Here is a 21150-nt window from a genome sequence, read left to right on the forward strand (position 1 = left end):
GACCAGGTATAATTTGATCGTCAATGTTCACTAGTTCCAAAATTCAAATATCGCCTGAGAGCAGATTGCGATGTTGTTATTACTACAGTTTCATTTAGTCATAAAAATGCATGTATGCTGTTTGGTTTATACCTATGACTTCAGGTGACTCTGAATAAGTTATAGAGAAAGGACTGCAAACAACCTTGCTATCATTTGCTTAGAAAGGTTACAGTGCAAAGTTGGACTACAACTACAATATAATATTAATAATTATTAGCATTTTTAAGCAATATGTTAAGGTTGTATTTTTTACAAATTTAATTATAAAACAATTTTATTTATTTACATATATATTTACATGTATAATAAATGATGATGAATGAACAATGAACTACAAACAAGCTGTAGTTTTTTTTTTCCCCCACATTCTTCTTATATTAGATAAAATCTTCTTCTGGTCTTAGTGTTCTCTTAGTTTCGACTCGGACTAGACTGCTACAAAGTCTTGGTCTTGACAAGGTCTCGGTGGGCCCAGGTCTCTCTGTCTTGACTTTGACTTGACTCTAGAGCTCTTGACTACTACTACATGTGAAGAAGATATAAAACCAAAAAGGCCTAACTGCAGTCACACTGTGTCACATTCACTGGTTGAACACAGACAACACATTACTCCTTGAGAAAGCTCTGCACACCTGCGAGTCGTGTCCACGGTTGCTGCTCTGCACTGCCTGTTTCCACTGGATGATTAGCTGCAGCAGCATTTTGACAGCGTTGTCCAGCAGGGTGGGGTGCACGTCTGTCACCTCTCGCACAATGAAGTACACAAATCCTGAGAGAACGTCCTCCCTCCAGTCAGGGAAATCCACCATCAGAGCCTGCAGAGTGGTGAAGGCCAGCCCACGCAGCTCCTCGTCCATGTGGATGGTCAACCTGGAGGTTACAGGCACACAGTCTCAGATACTTTACCTTTGGTTTAGCTGAACACTTTCAAGGTTATGTCTGAAAATATATCGGGATGTGTTTAAATCCTCTACCTCAAACTAATGTGTGTGTGGCCATAAGTGACACAATTACACTAACGTCATTACTGATTTAACGACTGGTCTCAAGAAGATACCTTGTCTACACTGTGGCTGTATTAATTATGACAACGCAAAGATCAAATCAGCTCAGTGTCGGCTGATACTCTACCTTAAAGTATTTCATGGGCTTTGTGTATTCTTCAGCTGCCGTTTCCAAAATAGGCCCAGGAATCATTTACAATCAATTACATCATTAATAAATCACTACTTCTCATTGCATGTTGCTGTCCGCAAAAAGCACTGTTTGTTGTTTTATAGGAGTGCGTTTATGCACAACCCAGGTATAAGTGAGATCAGAGGAGAAAGGTCATTACTTGGCCAGAAGCTCAATGAGGTCCTGCCTGCTCATGCCGTCAGGAATCAGTCTGGGGATGGCAGCTACACACGTCCGGAACAGATCGATCTTTGGCTTCCGCTCGCCGCTACGACAGGGAACACAAACACATAGATGCAAATTACCAATTTTGCATTAAATTGTGATGTTAAATGATAAAGATAACAGTCCAGTTGATATGAAAACTGTCACTGATACCATCAATATTCAAGAGCACAAATTAACATATATGAATATAAATATTATGGCCACTGTTTCTGTTAATTAATTGATATATATTTGATTTGATATATTTGATTCCACACAGAGAGCACTCACGTGATCATGTCTTCTGGCTCTTTATTGGACATCTGCACATTGGTCATGCTCATGGAGCGGCCCACCTCTTTGTCCAGGTGCCTGAGAATGTTATCCAGAGCCTTCCTCACCTGAGGGTAGTATAGAGACATACCTACACACACACACAAACACACAAATTAAAACAGGTGTAATGAGAACACAATTGTTACCTACATTTTCATAAAACAAAGAAATTCAAGACGTGCCATCAAGCAGTCAGACAACACAGACTGAGCCATAAAACAAACATTCCCTACTACCCATGCCTAACTGAAAGGCAGGGATAAATACAGCAAGAATATAGAGGAAGGAAATCAGACAAAACAAGCAAAAACAACTCCACTCCTGCAACACTATGCTCTCCACCCACAGAAATATTTATGTTCAGTCTAGCAGTTGTATAAAGCAGGAGCTAAAAATGGGTCACTCTGAATGTATCACAATACAGTCCAGTAAAACACGCCAACAGAAAATCAAAGCATCTAGAAATGTTTGACATCTATAAGGAAATCCTGAACAGAGTCATATGTGGTCTTAGCCTGAGTGGCATGTTCATATAGGCTGTGCAGCTCAAAGGTGTCAGATGGAACTAACTTTGAATAAGGATATAATCTTTAATTTTATTTTTGACTTTCTGTACAAGGTGCTGTCAAAATGTCCAAACAAATGTTGGAGACTTGTCAATCTTGCGCTCTGCAGTGGTGGCTCACAGCATGAAGGGAGTTGTACTATGCATAATGTCGCAAAAAGAAAAGTACATCTGCATGTTATTTTAGGAACCGGCTATCTAACCACAAATCTACCTCCTGACGATAAACAAGATACAGATGCCGGTTTATAAATGGTTCTGAGTTACTCAAGAAGTACTGATAAACAACTTGAAAGATTCTGCTTCGCCTATACATGTAGTTCCGGTTGGTTTGACCACATTTAATTTGACAGCTGCTTTTGACTACCACAACCTGACAGAAGCAAACTTTCTCAGGATCTTTTCACCAACATGGCCTGTGACATCAGTATATTTGTACAGCTATGCTAATTGCTATAGACAGCAATAGTAAGGCAACATATCTTCGACAGCAACTGAAATGGCAGAGTAGTAAGAGATAAGGTCACATACCGATGACTTTGGCCTCCTCATCAGTGAGGGTGGTATTGAGGAAGATCTTTTTGACCCGTAAGGTGTTGCCGGAGGGTAGGATGACCCCTGTGGTGGGCATGGGTGGCTCGCCGTCCTTCTGTTGAAGGCTGTCCGCTATTACCAAGAATGCTCGCAAACCAATATTCATTCTCTGAAAGAGAGGGAAGTGTAAGATGAAGGGGAGGAAAAGAATGTCTTGTTACAATGTGCATGTATGTTATTACTCAACCAATACTCACTGGTATCAGAAAATTTTCCAGTGATAATTAACATCTCATCTTACATGGCAATGAGCCTCTGACATGAAGGAAAAAACTTCTAGCTAGGGTGTATATTGTTTATTTATTATTCATATTCTTATTCTTATTTTAATTATGATTATTTTAGTATCATTTTAGTCATTTTAAATAATTTTAGCTTACCTTTTGATCTTATTCTTTTATTTTATTTAGATTTGATTTTATTAAGTTTTACATTTTAGCTATGTTTTAATTATTGTTCTATATTTTCTACTGTATTTTTATGTATATTTATTATTAATGTTTCATTTTTTTTATTCTTAACTGATTGACTCATATAGATTTTTGTTTTTTTTTTATTAAATTTACTTTTATTATTTGATAGGTTCTTACACATTATCAATCCCTTGTTCTGTATCAACTCGGAAACATTGTAAATGAGGGTCACCCTCATTGTTCTCCTAGATAAAATAAAGGTTGATTGATTGATTGATTGATACTTTGTGTAATGTGTAATGCAAGACATTTGAAAGGTTTGGCTTGTGACCACGATATCCGGGCCCAATGAGCAAGTCTCACGGCCAGTTTTTGAGACTCGAGAGGTACGCTGTTGCTGAATAAAAAAAAATGTGAACTGAAACTGACCTGAAAACCATGTGACAATTCATGGTTTACAGTCATACCAGTCAAAAACGCAATGTTTAACTAAAACTGCTGGAGTACATAATTAAGGCATAACATTACACAGCTGGTGTCTCTCCATACCTCTGGGTTGATGGTGAAGGTCTTATGCGACTTGCCCACACATAGCAGGTCATAGATGATTTCTTTCATGGCGAAGTCCAGCCTTTCCTGCACAAGAGAATGAATGCATACAACATACCTTCAAAAATCACAATCAGAGCAGCCAAGAAATACAAAAGCCCTGAAATGAATCGGTACATTAACATGAGAAGCATCACACGGCCTAAAAAAAACAAATTATGATGTAGCATAGTGCAGATGACTTTACCTGAGCAATGAACTGAATGATCTTAACAAAGATGTTGAGTGGTGTGTCCCTGGGCACCACACTGCGGGAGCCCTTGGGGAAAAGTGCTGAAACAATACTGAGGAGACGACTAGGAGAGAAAACAAACAGAAGCTTAGCACACAATGTACTAACACTGACTCAGCAAAAATGTGTTCTGATATTATTAACTCTATATTCTATTTCCCAGAATGCGTGGTTATGTATCCACATGACATGCAGGTTTATGCATTTTATCATCATCACTGAACAGTTTTGTGTGCACTAATGCATAAAAACAAACTCAACAGAATGCAAACGTCATAGTAGTGTTAACTGTATGTGAAAGGTTTGTTAGGTTCTTTTTTGTGTTAGCATGTCTTAGTGCCCTTGTATTCATCTGTGTTGGGAATGGCAGCGTTACCTCTGCGTGGTGGTGTTGCTCTCACACTTGATTCTGATGACATAGACCCACAACAGCCTGTAGAGTGACTCCAGTGCTACACGAGACATTTTAGGATCTTTGTTCTAAAAAGGAAAGAAAAGCAGTCATTACCACAAATCATGACCAGCACATTTGCAAAAGGTGGATTAAATTCTTCTAACGTAGAAACAATTTTAAAATCAGTGGAATCAAATAAGATGCTTAGTTCATGCAAAAGACTTGCTGATTCAGAAGTTTTATACAGTAAAGATCAACACTACACAAGAATTCACTGATTCACAAAAGAGCTAATAAGGAATGTGATTCACAGACATTGGCTTATGAGCCAATAAAGCTGATGATTTCAGCATTAGTTGCATTGACCCATATGAAGATATGATTCATTAATCATCTGTTCAGTGAACCCGAAATAAGGGATTCATAAAACCTGAATAATGAGCCTGTGATTAACACATCAGGCTTGTGCACAATATAGTCGCTGACTAAGCAGCTATATCTTGTTCTAGATTTCTCCATCACACCCACACCCACACTCACACACACACACACACACACCACTTCACCATAGAGCCTTCAGTAAAGGTCCTCTACTGCACCAAAGGCCGTTCAGCAGTGCAGTTGTAATGACACACACTAACCACTGGGGGCAACATGGCTGCACAACTGAAGACAAGGTCCAACAAACCAGCAAATGCGCAGGGCATTTAGGAGTCTCTAAAACCGCAAAAAGATCTCAGGGCATGAATGCCGTGATTGTGTGTACAGTACTGTTCAAAAGTCAGAGAACATAATTTATGTAATTTTCAGTCAAAACAGCCATTAGGCAACTTTAATTTTTCAGTGTCAAGCAAAAAACAAAAACATATTTAAAATGAACAATTAAAGATAATAACTGATTCAGTATCTAGTGTGCCTTTATTATAGCTTCCACTCGTTTCTGGAGATCTGCTTTCAGTTTTTCACAAAACGCTGCAGGCATATTTTTCCCCACACTTAAAAAAAGTTCAGTCTTAGAAGCTGCATTTTCTGCTTCTCACAATCCAGATGATCTCTATTACATTTGATGATACTGAGGTCTGAACTCTGAGAACACCAGCAGTTTCGTCACTTGATTTGCACATTTTCTTCTTTTTCCTTTTCTTTTCTCTTCTCAGTAATGGCTTCTTGACAACAACACACCCATTCAGACCCTTAGCACTGAGTTGTCAATGGAAAAGTCCTGTTTTCTGTTCCATTGCTTTTAATATTTTTTTTTAGTTCTAGTTTTAGAAACTCTTGTTTTTTCCACTTACTTTTCTTTGACTTTGCCCTTCCTTATCCAAGTCAGTTATCTTACATCTAATCTCCTCTTGTGAAAAATGAGTTCTGTGCCATTTTGACAGGAAATAACTGAAGGTTGACGTTTGAACAGTACTGTATGTGCAGGATATATGTACCCAGCTTAGACAGCTCGACAGAAAGTTGACAACATACACAGCTCCATAATTCTAATTCCCCTTTTACAATTAAAACACACACTAAAGCAAAGCTAGGCTTCACAAAGAGAGAATAAGCACTGCCAATAAGGCAGAGTGGGCACTGCCCCTCAAATAATGACAAAATCAACAATAATCTATTTCTACTGGCTTTTCTAATGGAGTCCATAAACAAACACCTGTGGGAATACACTCCAAAATGTGTCCACTATCCTCGAAGACTCGAAGGTGTTAAAGAGCGCTGACCCATGAAGAGAGAGAGAGTCAAATAACCCCGTGTGGAAGATAAGGTCAATCAGATGACCTCTTAGAAGAATCAAGGCCAGCTCCCCTGACGGTTACTACAGTAACTCACCTGGAGGGTCTCAATCTGCTTACGGATGCTGTTGTTTGACGGCATCTGGAGCAGGTGAATGTGTGAGAGAAAGAAACCAAAAGAAAAACAAAAAAAACAGACACAAAACAGGAAGTGTGATGGGAGGCAGGGAAAACATGCATGTTAAAAAAGCAAGAACTTAAAACAAATCAGAGCCCACACACACACAAAAAAAAAACAACAAACACTGCAAATGCACTGCAAATCAACTGCAAAAGACATGCAAAACTGTAAATAAGATTTATGAGAATAATTTGTACAGAAATGTTGTGCATCTTCTGCATATTCTGGGGCTGGTCACAATCTGAATACTCGAATATTAGTTTGTTATCTTGTTATTTTACCTCGTTATTTTCTCTATTTAGTATTCGTAAGTTTACAAAAAAATTAGTAGTCTAACACACATTTCATCACTTTTAAAGACTTTTAAATAGAACAGTTAAGGTTAATGTATAGATGATGTTAAAAATAAATAAATTATAGCTCATTTAGTTGAATGCATTTTAAATTAATGGCAGGCAGCAATGTCATTTCTCCTCAAAGCACAACAAACGGAATTGCTTTGCACACGGCCAATGAGACTAAAAGAGCCGTGACAGCCACAAAATCCAAAGTGTGGTAGTTCTTTAAATTATCGGACAACAAGAAAAGTGTGCAATGGAAAAATTACATGACAAGGCATGACAAGTATGTAATACGTAAGTACAGTGATCCATCTGCGCCATAGGTCCATTCTATATGATTTAGCTTCTTTTTTCTCCTTTTCTATAAAAACAGTTTCTCAATTTTAGAATCTTAAATTTATATATTTTTATCACTATTTCTGAGAAGAATTTCCTTCACACATTGTCAGAACAGCACAGGAGCTGTTCTGAAACTACCACACCAAGATCACCACAGTTTAGTAAATTATTATTCTAAATAGACATATATGTGATTTGACTGAATCCCTATGGAACTTACTCTTGTGAAGTGGCGGAAAAAAACAAAAACAAAAAACACAACAGGTCGGAAGGGCTCATGTTCTGATGGACTCAGGATGCATGTCAAGTGCTTTCAGTGTGGACTGAAACAGCGATTACGATGAGTATCCAAAGAACGCCTTCCATTACTCCTTTTAACAGCGAGTCTCAGAACAGTCTACAAGTACTTGTCAGGAAATATCAACGAGTATTCAAAGCGTGTAAAACGCTGTTTGGACCAGCCCCAGCATATTCCATGCTAAGCTATGAACTGACAGACCATGCAAAACCCAAAGCAGCCCAAGAATGAGTTCCCACAAATATTAAAGTGATATTTAATTCTTTTTCAATCCAGCCTATCTGCTGCATCTGTAGCATATGTTCTATTATCACAGACAATAATTTCTGCGTACTTTGAATGGGTAGATGCTACTTGTAACAAAAGCGAATGGGCAGATGTTGCATCTACTGTAGGCTAATTTCTGTTCAGTTAAAAAATACAGTAAAATGCATCAACGTTTTTGTCTATGGTAACTGACTGCATGCTACAGATGCAGCATATAGAGATTCAATGCTGGAATATTCCTTTAAGTAGGGGAAGGGTATGCTCTGATTAGCCAAAGAGATATACCATATTAAATAAAGGTCTAATTAAAGAGAGGCAGAGATGACTAGAAGCAGGGTTAGTATTTTTAAATGCTGGAGGAAGGTGACAACAACATGTTTGGAAGCAGGGTAAGAACACAGCAGTACAGAAGAGGAAGAGTGTGGATCAATTAGGAGAGGAATTATACCCTTATTGAGACTACAAATCCCTTAAGCCACTGAGCTACACAAGTCCTTGCCCACCACTGATGCTAACTGTACTTCAACCCCTCAATTGATAAATTGATTTCATCCACAAACTAAAGAAGAGTTTGGACCTGAATAAAACCAGACTGAATCTGAAAGAGAGGTGAGGTGGGGGGGAGGCCTCACACTGGCAAAGCACGGAGATTGAAGAGCTTTGAAAAATCATTCAATCACCACCAGGGAATCATCAAGAATCAAAAAGCAAAGAATCATACTGAATCTCAATCACAGCACTCATCAATTTTTACACCACAAAATCAATAGGAACATGGAGCAATTCTTCAGTACATCAAAAGGAGGAACAAGGGGGAAAAAAAGGAATCGACTCTTTGCAGGAGATCCACAACATCTACTAAGCAGTCCAGTCATTTTCAGCCTTCAGTCACAGCAAAGAACCCACAGAAAACACAAATGTGTAGACATACCCACACACACAAACACATACCAGCACACAGGTTCACACATGGTGACGCATCGCACATTCATACAGAAACACATTACATAGCTACAAAATATACCATATCTTAGACTGCATCAAAGGGTGGAAACTTTTACAGAAAAGTAGTGTAGTGTTACCCTTTTTGTAAAAATACCATTTTATATTCTAAGCCAGAGGCCATTAATTTTAGTCTTGAGGATGGCCGTTGAGCACAATTTACTGATTTCCTGTTCAAAACACACCCGATTCAACTCAAAAGTTACTTATGTTCAGGAGACTCTGGTCCTCCAGGTCTGAAACTGATGACTCCTGATGTACTTTGAAAAGCTTTGTACACCTTGCGCTGCACAGAGCGATGCGCACACATAAATGCAAAGAAAACTAACGTACAGCTGGTTGAAGAGAGAATTTTGATCGTTTAACTGCTGAAAAGTTCAACACAGAAGGTAAAAGACTCTTTTCTTTTAAGCCTGGGACCTACAAAGCTCCTACTATTTGTCTTTTGTATTACCTGTAGTCTTCCCATGTCAATTAAAAGCTATTAAAGGGTTAAAAGGCTATTAAAAGCAATTTGGTTCCATTTTTACCTGCATCCAGGATGCTAGTCATATGACATACCCACACATACACAATATGGACAAAAGTATTGGGACACCCCTCCTAATTATTGAGTTCAGGTGTTTCAGCCACACCTTTGTTGCAAACAGGTGGATCCAATTAAGCACACAGTCTTGCAGTCTCGATACACAAACACTGGCAGTAGAATGGGTCGTATTGATGAGCACGGTGACTTTAAACACGGTGCTGTCACAGGATGCCACCTCTGTCAGTTTGTGAAATTTCTATCCTGCTAGATCTGCCCCTGTCAACTGTAAGTGCTGTTATTGTGAAATGGAAGCGTCTAGGGGCAACAACAGCTTAGCCACAAAGCGGTAGACCACACAAACTCACAGAGCGGGGCCGCCAAATGCTAAAGCGCAGAGTGCCTATCCTCTGTTGAATCACTCACTAAAGAATTCCAAATTGCCTCTGAAAGCAACATTAACAAAAGAACTGAGTATTAGGAGCTTCACGAAATGGGTTTCCATGTCTGAACCTCAAAACATCAAAATGCACAATAACAAGCGATGGGGGCAGTGATGTAAAGCACTCCACCACTGGACTCTGGAGCAGTGGAAACATATTCTGCAGAGTGAATAATTATCTCTATCTTGCATTCTGATGGACGAGTCTGGTTTTGGCGAATGCCAGGAAAACGTTACCTGCCAGACTGCATTGAGCCAGCTGTAAAGTTTGCTGGAGGAGGGATAATACTATGGGGTTGTTTTCATGGGTTGGCCTAGACCTCTTAGTTCCAGTGAAGGGAAATCTTAATGCCAAGACATTTTGGGCATTGTACGCTTCGAACTTTGTGGGAACAGTGTGGGGAAGGCCCTTTTGCCTTCCAGCATGACTGAGCCCCAGTGCACAAAGCAAGGTCCGTAAAAGGCCTGGCTGGGTGAGTTTGGTGTGAAAGAACTTCACACCAAACACTTTTAGGAATTAGAACAGAGACTGTGAGTCAGACCCATATCCACAGACACACTCCAAATTCTCGTAAAAAGACTTCTCAGAAAAGCGTAAGCTGTTATAGCTGTGAAGTGGGGACCAAGCCCAGGAAATTAATGCCTATGGATTTAGAATGGGATGTCATACAAGCTCCTGTAGGTGTAATGTGTAGGTGTCCCAGTAGTTTTGTCCATATAGTGCACACACACACAACTAACAGACAAAATATTTCTCACTGTGCTCTGCAGACTACATAGTTCTGCATTATAATAAGCTGGGGTGTGAATGTCACTGTGGGCAAACTGGCTGAGGTAGTCTTTCTACAGTGAGCTGACAGGCTATGTTGTACCTTTAGGTGTGAAAGGCAGTTCTGAAGGAAGATGTGCCAGTTATTGAGGAAGAACTGCTTCTGGCTGACACACAGCAAACATGTGACCAGAGGATATAGTGCCTAGAGGGAAGGCGAGAGAGAGAGAGAGAGAGAGAGAGAGAGAGAGAGAGAGAGAGAGAGAGAGAAAAATCAAGTTAGGTAGGGTTCTACTGTCATCATTCTCAAGTCTGAAAGTTTTTCGACAACAGTAATATTTGAACGCAAGAAGAAGTAATTAATTGCACATAAACCCAGAGGGAGGGAGGGAATGAGAGATTCAGTGAGGACTTTACCAGTGAGTGCTTTTTTCTTGAGCTGAGGTCAAAGGTAGTCTGGTAGAGCATCTCCACAAAGTTCTTTAGGCAGGGCACATTCACTTCATTCTTCACCGCCTTCAACATGTTCACACAAACACACACATTCAATACAAACTATCAGGATCAGAGCTCAATTCAGATCTTTAATGAATGAGAGTTTTCCATTAAAAGTGATATCAATAAGCAACAGGGCCCAGTCAATATGAAAATTCTGTGGCTGACACAGAAAAGATTTTAGGGGGCAAAAAATTCTGATAACTGATATTATTGCCTGATATCATGTTATGTTTGTTTTAGATTTCACTCAAGTTGTTACAAGCAATCTAATGCAACAAGCAAACTAACACTCTTGGGCACTGAAAAGACACTGCATGAAAGGAAATTTACTATAAAACTTATATCTACAAATGCCGGCTACTCAAACAGCAGCCTAAAACTGCCAAATCTCTGAACCTGACAAATGTTTCAGGGAAAAACTGTACTGCAAAGCGTATCAGCCTTGTGGCATTTTCATTTACCACAGGAAAAGACAGTGGCTGTGTTTACATACAAAGATTTTTGCCAATCCGATTGTATTCAATTACATTACATAGTAATCCGATGCAAAACGACGCGCATGCGTGGAGTAGCGCTTAGAGTAAACGTTACCATAACAGCGAACATCACGTGAGGTCCAGTCCAAGTGAGATGAGTTTCCAGTTGGCGGTGCTTGTGTTTTTAATTGCTTTAAAATGATGTCAGACTCAGGAAAACGTCCTTCACATGTACTTATTAAAGAAGTTCTAAGACACATAAGCTGGCCGTCCGTCCCACCGCCGTCTTTTAAAGCTCAGAGCATAAACTTTGTCTCCTCTGCAGACCAGTTTCTGCTCTGCCATGTTGAACGCTATAAACTTTCGCTATGACGTGACGCACATGCGCCGAACGTATTTACACGTTCCGATTGGAACGTAATCGGATACAGGCTACATTCACATTACCAGGCTGAAATGGCACAAATCTGATTTTTTTTGTCCTAATGTGACTCTTGGTGATCTGATATTTTCAGGGCTGAGTGGACACACAAATCTGATCTTTTCAAATCTGACCCGAGCCACTTTTATAAGTTGTTCTAGATTGGATATGTATCCAATTCGTGGCCATGCGACCTTAATGTGAACGCTCGGATTGGAATTCATGTGCTTTTTTCCCCACTGCGCGTGCACCATCATTCAGCGTTACCATGGCAGCAGCGCCGAACAGAAGTTAAAGCCTGTAAACAGTGGAAAAGCAGCACGTCATCTTTTTTGCCTTTGTTCCACTCTACTAATGATCAGATGAGAGCTGTTCAGAGTTAATTATCTTCACAGTGAAGGCTCGTTCTACTTGTTAGTTTGTTTGCTGATGCACGTGATTCATTCATGTGACCTTATGTGAGTAGGATGTGCGCAGGCGGGTCATTTCAGGACGCCTGTTCGTTCACATTAATGACAGATTTGAATCACTTACCTAAACAAGCGTGAACCATCGTGTCAGAGAGATCGGATTTGAGCAAAAAAATCTGATTTGAGCAACAAGGCTTGTAACACGAACGTAACCACAGTTAACCAGACAATGCCTCCTATTGTCAAAGCTTTTGCTCTATCATCAGGTGATTGTGAGGTTGAATGGTCAATTACTGGTCAATCATTGTTAATAATGATAGTAATTTGACTGCCCAATCATTCTTGTAGGTCTTTTAGCATTCTTTGGGGGCAGTTAAGAAAATGATTTTAGGTAAAACAGCCTCTGTCATCTAGTGTATGAAGCATCACTGTGTTTCAGGGCACCTGTTTATACTGTGGTTGACATTAGTTGTGAAGTAATCAGTGCTAGGCAGCAGATTGAGCAACCGGGCTAATACATCTCAGGAGCGGGGATGTGGCAATGCAGAGATAAGACTACATATCTGCATCTGGCATTAATAAGACAAATTCTGCGGTACCACTGTGGAATGTGACTCCCACAGTATCAAACATTTTATTTCAACAGCACAGAATCTAGTCAAAGTATGTTTTATAAGGAACATAGGACCATGCACACCATTATAAGCAGTAGGTCTGTTGAGCCAGGTTTTAGTAAACAGGTATGGTCACAGTATGTGATCTATTAAAGAGGCTCTAAGGTACTTACAGCAGCTACAGGGATGAGGATCTCCACAAATAGGCCGGCTAACGCATGCTTTATATCCTTGTCTTTCACTTCCAGGAAATACTGGGCACATTCCTGCACAAACAAATGAGAATACCATTTATAATAAACAACAATCTAATGACAAATTCACAGGGGGGCATGTAATATCATTCCATGACTAACATCCACAGTACAGGATAATCATGCACATACACAAAGAAAGGTGGCAAAATAAAGTCCACTGTAAAAACTGACTCAATAAAAAAGCTCAGAATTACAGGGCTTGTTAAATGCAGCATATATTGAGTGCACATTTTTACTGCCTATATCAGCCTTAATGAAAAAGCATTACTCTGCACTCAGCTTTTGGCACAGAATGGGCAGTGTCTGGCAAGCGGGCGTGAGCACACACACAGTTACTCAAACAGTTTTTATAGGCACAGGTTAAAGGACTGCAGACAAAGAGCATTGTTGAGAACACAATGACAAATTGACCCATATACAATACACCAGCAACTATACACAAAAAATAAAGGAATAAAAGAAATAAAAAAAGAGAAGAGGACAGAAGAGAGCAAAAAATTAGAGAAGAGCAGAGAAGAGACGAGCAGAGAAGAGCAGAGCGGAGAAAAGAAGAGACAAGATGAGCAGAACAGAGCAGAGAAGAGAAGAGACGAGCAGAGAAGAGAAGAGACGAGCAGAGAAGAGAAGAGACGAGACAAGCAGAGAAGAGACGAGACGAGACGAGCAGAGAAGAGAAGAGACGAGACGAGACAAGCAGAGAAGAGACGAGCAGAGAAGAGCAGAGCAGAGAAAAGAAGAGACAAGATGAGCAGAACAGAGCAGAGAAGAGAAGAGACGAGCAGAGAAGAGAAGAGACGAGACGAGACAAGCAGAGAAGAGACGAGACGAGCAGAGAAGAGAAGAGACGAGACGAGACGAGCAGAGAAGAGAAGAGAAGAGAAGAGAAGAGCAGAGCAGAGGAGAGATCTAGGAAAGCATGCTTCAAATGCTTCAAGACTGAACATCAAAACCTCCTGCATGTGAGTTTCTGTATATTCTGTGCCCCAACCTGCATGAACTGGAAGGAAGCCTCAAAGTCTTCCACTGGATACATTTTGACTCTGAAGAACTTCATGCCCATGATGAGGCTGATGATGCTCTGCACCACATGAGGACTCTGCTCCTTCTGCCGCAGCTCCTTCAGTTCTGTGATAAACTTTTTACGGACTGCCTGGAACCTGCAACAAGACAAAACACACAGCATGGTTGAGTCTTTTTAATGTTTGTAGAAACTGGTTAATTAACAGTTTCTTTAAGAGGTATGCCACTTGTATGTAGAGATGCCACAAGGTCTGATACCCAGTATCAGCGTCAGGTTGATACCAACTAAAAAGCTGGAACAGATATCGGAGAAAACAAAAAAAGGAATCTGATTCTATTCTGCAACAAATCTAGCCTGAAATATCACTGAAATGCTTGTAACATATGTTACATAATGTAAAGTATACCACATAATATAAAGTAAAGCAAGTCACAACAGCAATGTTAAAATCTAAGTACACAATAATTACAAATCATTTAATTTAAAAATTAATTTGCACTGTAATTGATGTTATCTTTGAGAATACTTTTTAAAAATGATTTAGTTTTCAACAATTGCTGTTTTTGCACCCTGTGGTAAATAAGTCTTTCAAACCTGATACGCTTTGTCGTATGTATGTAGTTTTCTTCAGCATGTTTTTGGATCTTAATTATGAGACAAGTAAAGAGTCAAAATATGAACACTGCTGCATGCAAGCTAATGCTGCTGCGCACTGAAATGACATTATGACTGAGCCACCTCACCAAAATACCCCACACAAACCAGCAAGCGTGGTAGTTAAGCTGCTCTGGCATGTGTGGTCTACCGTTTGAGTAGATAGTAGTGTTATAAAAGAGCTGAACTTCAATAGAAAACCTTTTACTTATTTTCTTCCACAGAGATAAACTCTTCAGACCCAGCGGTCCTAAGGTGGGCATGACGGCAACTAGAAAATAACGCACTACTTCACAGGATGCTCACAAGTTAGAGTAAAGCTTGGTAGTTCTTAAAGAATTGATATCATTATCAGCTAATACCCAAGGTTTTGGCCATCACATGGGTAAAGAAAAAGTGGCACTGTGCCAGCTGTACTGGTATGTCTAACCAAAGCAAAGCAAGTCTGAGACGACACACAGGCCTAAATCACACCCACTCTTTAGTCCCGCACTCATTCTAATGCAGAACTCGACAAACACCAGGGGCTTCAAGTAATTTCATTATCATTATTACATAATGTACTGTCCTCATTCTAAGCTAAAGTACTTTCAACACAGGAAACGGCTAACGGAAAGGGAGAGTGAATTCGTATGGTAAATCAGTTTCTATCAATGACTATTACAGCGCTAGGTTCAATTAGATTAGGGTTTGAACAGGCTATGTTGTGTATCTGTGTGTTGGAGTGTTAGCATGCATTCAGGCTGAGTTATGGGAACTGTAAATGTGTCTGGAGCTGCTTTAAATCACTTAAGGCCCTGTGCTTAGCTAAGAATCTGACAGTGTGATGGATTCACCAGTGTGAGGAGCAGCGTAAAGACTGACTGCTTTGTTAGCCCTGCATGAGCATTAAATTGAATCTGAATGTTCTTCAGGAATAAACGGAGCAACTACCATTTGCACTGAAATTCAGACTGCAGTTTAAAATGAGATGCCAACACTGAAAAAACAATTAGCAGAAATTAACAACGTCAACAAGACAAAATGCAATTAAAGTTGTGAACTGAGTCCTGGATTTAAACAGTGCTGAAGCTAAAATGGAGCTATGCAATGCAAAGTTGGGGGAAAAAACCTAAAGGCAGATTGAAAAAAGTTTTACTCAGGGAACTGGAAAGAAATCCTGACTCACTTGGACTGGGCGAGGACTCCGATGACCTCAGCAAATAGATCTGCAATGATGTGCACGTTGCCAGTGTTGGGACCAGAGTACCTGTCGGACACAAACAAACACAACAAAAAACAAGCTCAGCGATTAAGATATGCCGACAAGCACAGTGATTAAGATATATGTGCGGTCTTTGGAGTCAGTGAAGGTCGTCTACCATCACAGTGCTCAAAAGCAGTCGTGGGACACTCTCTAAATGCAATTTATATGTTTAGATAATTCATTACTTCCCAAGATAAACTAATAAGAGTCATTTACTTATTCATATCCATCAGAAAAGTTATCATAACCAGTAATACTGACCAGGTTCACTAACTGAAACTGGCAATCCCAGAAATTAAATAAAAATTAAGTAAGGCATTTAAAAAAATGTAACATTAGTGGGACAGATATTAGTTCCTCTGTCTTTTATGTAGGTCAGTAGTTAGTATTTTATTTAGGTTAGTATTTTGTTGCCTAAGCTTTTTTCTGGATGACACTGTTGGATTTTTTCTTTTGGCTGGCCAGAGTGCAGCAGGTTCTGGACACTGTCTCTTTCCATCACTTCAGTACATTTTTCACTCTTGATTTGAACTTTCAGCATATCTGTAAATATCCTCACAGACATTTTATTCCAAAAGCTGCTGTATTTTATGTCAGACTAATTCAACTCAATATTCAAGTTTCCTAACTTTCTCTATCTTTCAGAATGTTAATGAAATTTAAAGTTAGGTGTGCTAGACGGTACGCTGGAGATCTGGTTTGAACACATGGGCATTTGGAGTAGTGTCTCAGCATTTGTTTTGAAGTAAATTGTGAGGTAAGGTGAATGTTTTCGAGCTTGGTATTGCTCAGTTGAACTCCAAGAATTGAAAGATAAGTCATAACAGCTGTCATTAAAAGGTCATAATATTATGTACTGTTCAATACTGTAAATCATTCTATAATTGATTCATTCTATAAAACACATGATGATAGAAGCATCCCAAAACTAATTCTGAGCACTGTATGCTAAGCTGGCCTTTAGAATTTTGTCAGTTAAATTCCCATAGGCTATGTACACGTCTGTGCTGCTGCACTTCCAGGCACTGAATTTTTTATCACTCTGATGGGAAACGTTTTGAAGCACTTAGTCCTTTAGAGGAAGATTTAGTTGCTGGAATGAAAGAAAATCAAGCATCATGTCTATAAAAGTTATTTTAGAGTTCTGTTTGACGCATTTAGTAACTAGTAAATTAGATATCCTCACACTTTAGCAGACACATACCACTTTGTTTCACATGGCTCTGTTTTTTTTTTATATCACCATTTTAAAAACTGCCTGCTCCTACCCTTCACACACACATAAGGATCTGTAGTTGGTCATCTTTCATGTCAGTGAAAAAAAAAAAGTACTCAAAGTACTCAGGTCTTAGTCCTTAGACCAAAACTTATCATTCGATAAATTCACTCACAGAAAAAGTCGCTTTGGTGTTGTGTGCATGTGCCACTACTTACCCCTCTTTGTGTTTAAAGTGCTTAAATGCCAGGTTAAGGACTTCATGGACTAATGCATCTGGCACAGGATGAAGAGGAATCTAAAGGGGGAAAAAGATCATGCACAGAAATCTAAATTGTATTCTGTGAAATTTGAAATTTGCTTAAAGGGACTTGGCAACCCAAACACAAACTTGTGCCTCATTTTCAAAAATACAGTGAAGTTTTCTCTCAAATATACACAAACAGACCTTACCTGTTTCAAAACTTCTACTGAAACTAAACAAAAAATGAAGTCTATGGCTAAGTCCCTCCTCTCCAGTAGGTAGTCTTTATCCCGATGCTGTTCATCCCTGGAGTGGTAAAGGAAAGAGCAGAAGAAAAAAAAGTGGTAATATAAGTTTACATCAATTTTTTTTATCTTATTCATAAAGTGATTCTCTCTAAAGTGTAAAGACACATAATAAGACATGTAATTTTGGAACGGCAGGATGTATTTGTTCACCCTTTGGACTTGGTGCTGGATCTGGGTCTGTATTCGTAGGACTCGTCCTCCGTGCCGCTCTGTCTCCGGTACCAGTCAAACAGCGTCCGCAACAGCGAGGGCAAACAATGTTCCGCTATTGAGCTCATAGAGCTTATTAACTAAAACACACACACACACACACACACACACACACACACACACATATGCCTTTACTACTGAGGGGTAAAGAAATATTCTTGCTTTTTAGGTTCAGCACAATTTCTTCAATATTGTTACTGTCCAAAAAAATAAAAAATAAAAAAAAACAAGTCTCTCCAAAATGGTACGTTTACTGGAGAAGGCAAACCCCTTCTTTACTCTCAATGTAAGTTAATGTAAGAAACATTTATTTCTAAGCACTTTTTGAGTGAAATTTTTACACAATGTAAATGACAGCTGCTTTGTTCAAATTACGCAGGAAAAAAAAAAATCACAAAAAAATGGAGACTTATTTTTTTGGACAGTGACAATACGCAGCAAACAGAAGCTCAAAAGTTGATGTTTTATTACACTTAAATAGCAGAACAATTCAAGTACATACAGAACAAAACAAACAAGCAGAAGAATTCTTTAAACATACTGGCATCATGATAGTAAAGAAGCTCTGTTACACAAAGTGACATCAGTGACATAACTCCAGCAATCTGGACTGGAATGTGCACCAATAATGACATTAAACTGAGCAACAAAACAAAAACATCTGAAATGAAGAATGAGGGAGGAGAGAGAGAAAGAGGCGGGCGGGGAGAATGTTTTTGTTACATTATTTCAACTCACTATTCAAGTTTTCTAATGTTCATGAAATTTAGAAACAGAGAAAAGAGAGAGAGAGAGAGAGAGAGAGAGAGAGAGAGAGAGAGAGAGAGACAGACAAAGTGAGCAGTTAAGTGCAGGCACTATTGATTTGTCCTATTGGGAATGAAGATCTCTGCAGTAACCCAGCACCTAAAACAAACACACACCAAAAATATATGCAGCTTAAGTAGATAACAGACTAACAGTAGTACTAAAGTGCAGGAGATGGTTGACTATAATGTAATAATGGACTATTTGATTATGTTCTGCAGTGAGAGCCTCCTACAACAGTGACAGATCTTCAGTCACATTCACTGGCTAAACACAGAACTACTTCAGCTACAGGAGATAAATTTACTGCATTTTTCCTCTCTCAAAATTGGTTCTGATATATTTTTTCAACTCTACTACTGTTTCATAGCACATTAACATAAATATTAGGGCTGTCAAAGTTAATGGGTTAGTAAGACGTTAACATGAGAAACTCTTAACACAACTTAACTTTTTGAACACAGCTAAAACCCTTCAAACCATCCATCAGCAGCCGTACAAGTGCTGTATGTTGCTAAGATATAATGAGTGACTGTAAAACTCTCATTCAAAATCAGTTTTTAAAGGAATGCCTTCGACACACTGTGGACAATGCTCGCAGGAGACCATGGACAAATCCTATGGACCTATGCACAAAACTAACGAATGCAATAGTGAAGCTGAAAGCTCCAGATCCCTCAGACCCCAACATAACAAGAATCCATAAACCGTATGAAGAACAATCCAGAAACGTGGAGGAGCTGGAACCACCGACATATATGACTGGAACATGCAGCTACTGTTGCTCTCACTCAGTGTTCATGATGAAAAGAGAAAACTGTTCACCCTACAAAATTCACGAGTCCACATGATGAAAATAACACTACTGGATTTCGTCCACTCACACAGTTGTAACAAAAGGCACAACAATCTTTCTTTAGAGTCAAATTTGAGCAAATAAGACTAATGCGATTAATCTTGATTAACTACACGAAATAACGTGATTAATTATAATACTTTATTTTAATCACTTGACAGCCCTAATAAAAGAACAGGGGTGGCTGATTTTTGTCTTGAAGGGCCAAGGGCCAAAAAAATGGTAGGCATGTACAAATTAAGATTTGAGAGATGTATTTTACATTAAACTATATTTTATTCCAAAAATTCTCCAAAAATACAATTTTAAAGGAAAATAAGAACTTATCCAGTACATATAGTACACTGGAAAGGTGGAGCGGTTAGGGTGACCTTCTGGTGAGCCAAATCAAACATCCTCACAGGCCAACTTTGCCCAGCATGCACAAAACCTGGCATAGTAGTAGGTTTATACAAATGTCGGACAAGTATCTAATCTGTTTAATAACATTACTGATACCGATCCACTAGATACTAATCCAATATATTGGAATGGTGTATGTGTGTGTGTGTGTGTGTGTGTGTGTGTGCGCGTGTGTGCGTGTGTGCGTGTGTGCGTGCGTGTGTGCGCAAGAAAGAATGAGAGCCGCTTAGTGAAGTATTTCATCTTAAAGGCAGATTTGGATATAGGTTTATCTGTAATATCAGGATAATATTTGCATAAGTGTCTAAGATATGGTGGCAGCTAGGGACAATCAAGTGTGTGTGTGTGTGTGTGTGTGTGTATGTATGTGTGTGTGTGTGTGTGTGTGAGAGAGAGAGAGGGAGGGAGAGAGAGAGTTTCAGAAAGAGAATGTGTGTGTATGAGTGTGTGTGAGTGTGTGGCAGAGTGATGAATGCTGCTGAAGAGAGTTATGTAACTGCTCTCTCTGCCCTCCTCGCGCTGGGCCGACACACTCCAACACCCCACGCTGATATACTGCTGAGGATGACGCAGCGATTACACACACACACACACACACACACACACACACACACACACACACACACACACACACACACAGGATACCTAATCTCATGGTACATGCCTGCAGACTTACCGTACAAAACACATATATCAATCCTGTTTTCTCTATGCAAACAAATGCTTAGAAGCTCTCTCTCTCTCTCTCTCTCTCTGATGTAAACACACATACACACTTCATGCAAAAGTACACACAATAAACCAAACACAAACCACACAGACCTTCTTCCTATACACATACTGCACATGTGCCTAAGAGGTGAGAACCATGGCGGTGTGGGGTCTCTTTAGCTTTGCGTTGTGCTGAGCAAAGCTGTCTGCTGCTGCTCCTTTGTTAGGAGTTTAACAGCAATGACTTCTGACTACTGACTGATACTCTAACAGACAGAGAGGGCCACTGACAAAGAAAGAGAAACAGAGAGAGAAAGAACAGAAGAAAGA

At 39.4% G+C, this 21150-nt stretch overlaps 1 protein-coding gene across 8 annotated transcripts in view; it reads right to left on the minus strand.

Moving 5' to 3' along the window:
- The window catches only part of fryl (furry homolog, like), a 135926-nt gene that overhangs the window by 44065 nt on the left and 70711 nt on the right, over nucleotides 1–21150 (minus strand). For 5 of the 8 annotated variants that reach the window (XM_036581460.1, XM_036581454.1, XM_036581456.1 and 2 more), the window contains 16 exons: nucleotides 17985–18124; nucleotides 17736–17832; nucleotides 17501–17580; nucleotides 15989–16069; nucleotides 14134–14302; nucleotides 13062–13154; nucleotides 10887–10985; nucleotides 10573–10674; nucleotides 6402–6446; nucleotides 4551–4654; nucleotides 4130–4238; nucleotides 3883–3969; nucleotides 2858–3029; nucleotides 1717–1849; nucleotides 1379–1486; nucleotides 675–912 (listed from right to left, as the gene is read on the minus strand). In XM_036581460.1, the coding sequence (XP_036437353.1) occupies nucleotides 675–912; nucleotides 1379–1486; nucleotides 1717–1849; nucleotides 2858–3029; nucleotides 3883–3969; nucleotides 4130–4238; nucleotides 4551–4654; nucleotides 6402–6446; nucleotides 10573–10674; nucleotides 10887–10985; nucleotides 13062–13154; nucleotides 14134–14302; nucleotides 15989–16069; nucleotides 17501–17580; nucleotides 17736–17832; nucleotides 17985–18124 (1857 nt within the window). The remainder of the gene's footprint in view (nucleotides 1–674; nucleotides 913–1378; nucleotides 1487–1716; nucleotides 1850–2857; nucleotides 3030–3882; nucleotides 3970–4129; nucleotides 4239–4550; nucleotides 4655–6401; nucleotides 6447–10572; nucleotides 10675–10886; nucleotides 10986–13061; nucleotides 13155–14133; nucleotides 14303–15988; nucleotides 16070–17500; nucleotides 17581–17735; nucleotides 17833–17984; nucleotides 18125–21150) is intronic. The other 3 variants (XM_036581457.1, XM_036581459.1, XM_036581461.1) reach the window with 1 other exon arrangement.

The sequence above is a fragment of the Colossoma macropomum genome, unplaced genomic scaffold (genome assembly GCF_904425465.1).
Source record: "Colossoma macropomum unplaced genomic scaffold, Colossoma_macropomum, whole genome shotgun sequence".
Lineage (NCBI taxonomy): Eukaryota > Metazoa > Chordata > Actinopteri > Characiformes > Serrasalmidae > Colossoma > Colossoma macropomum.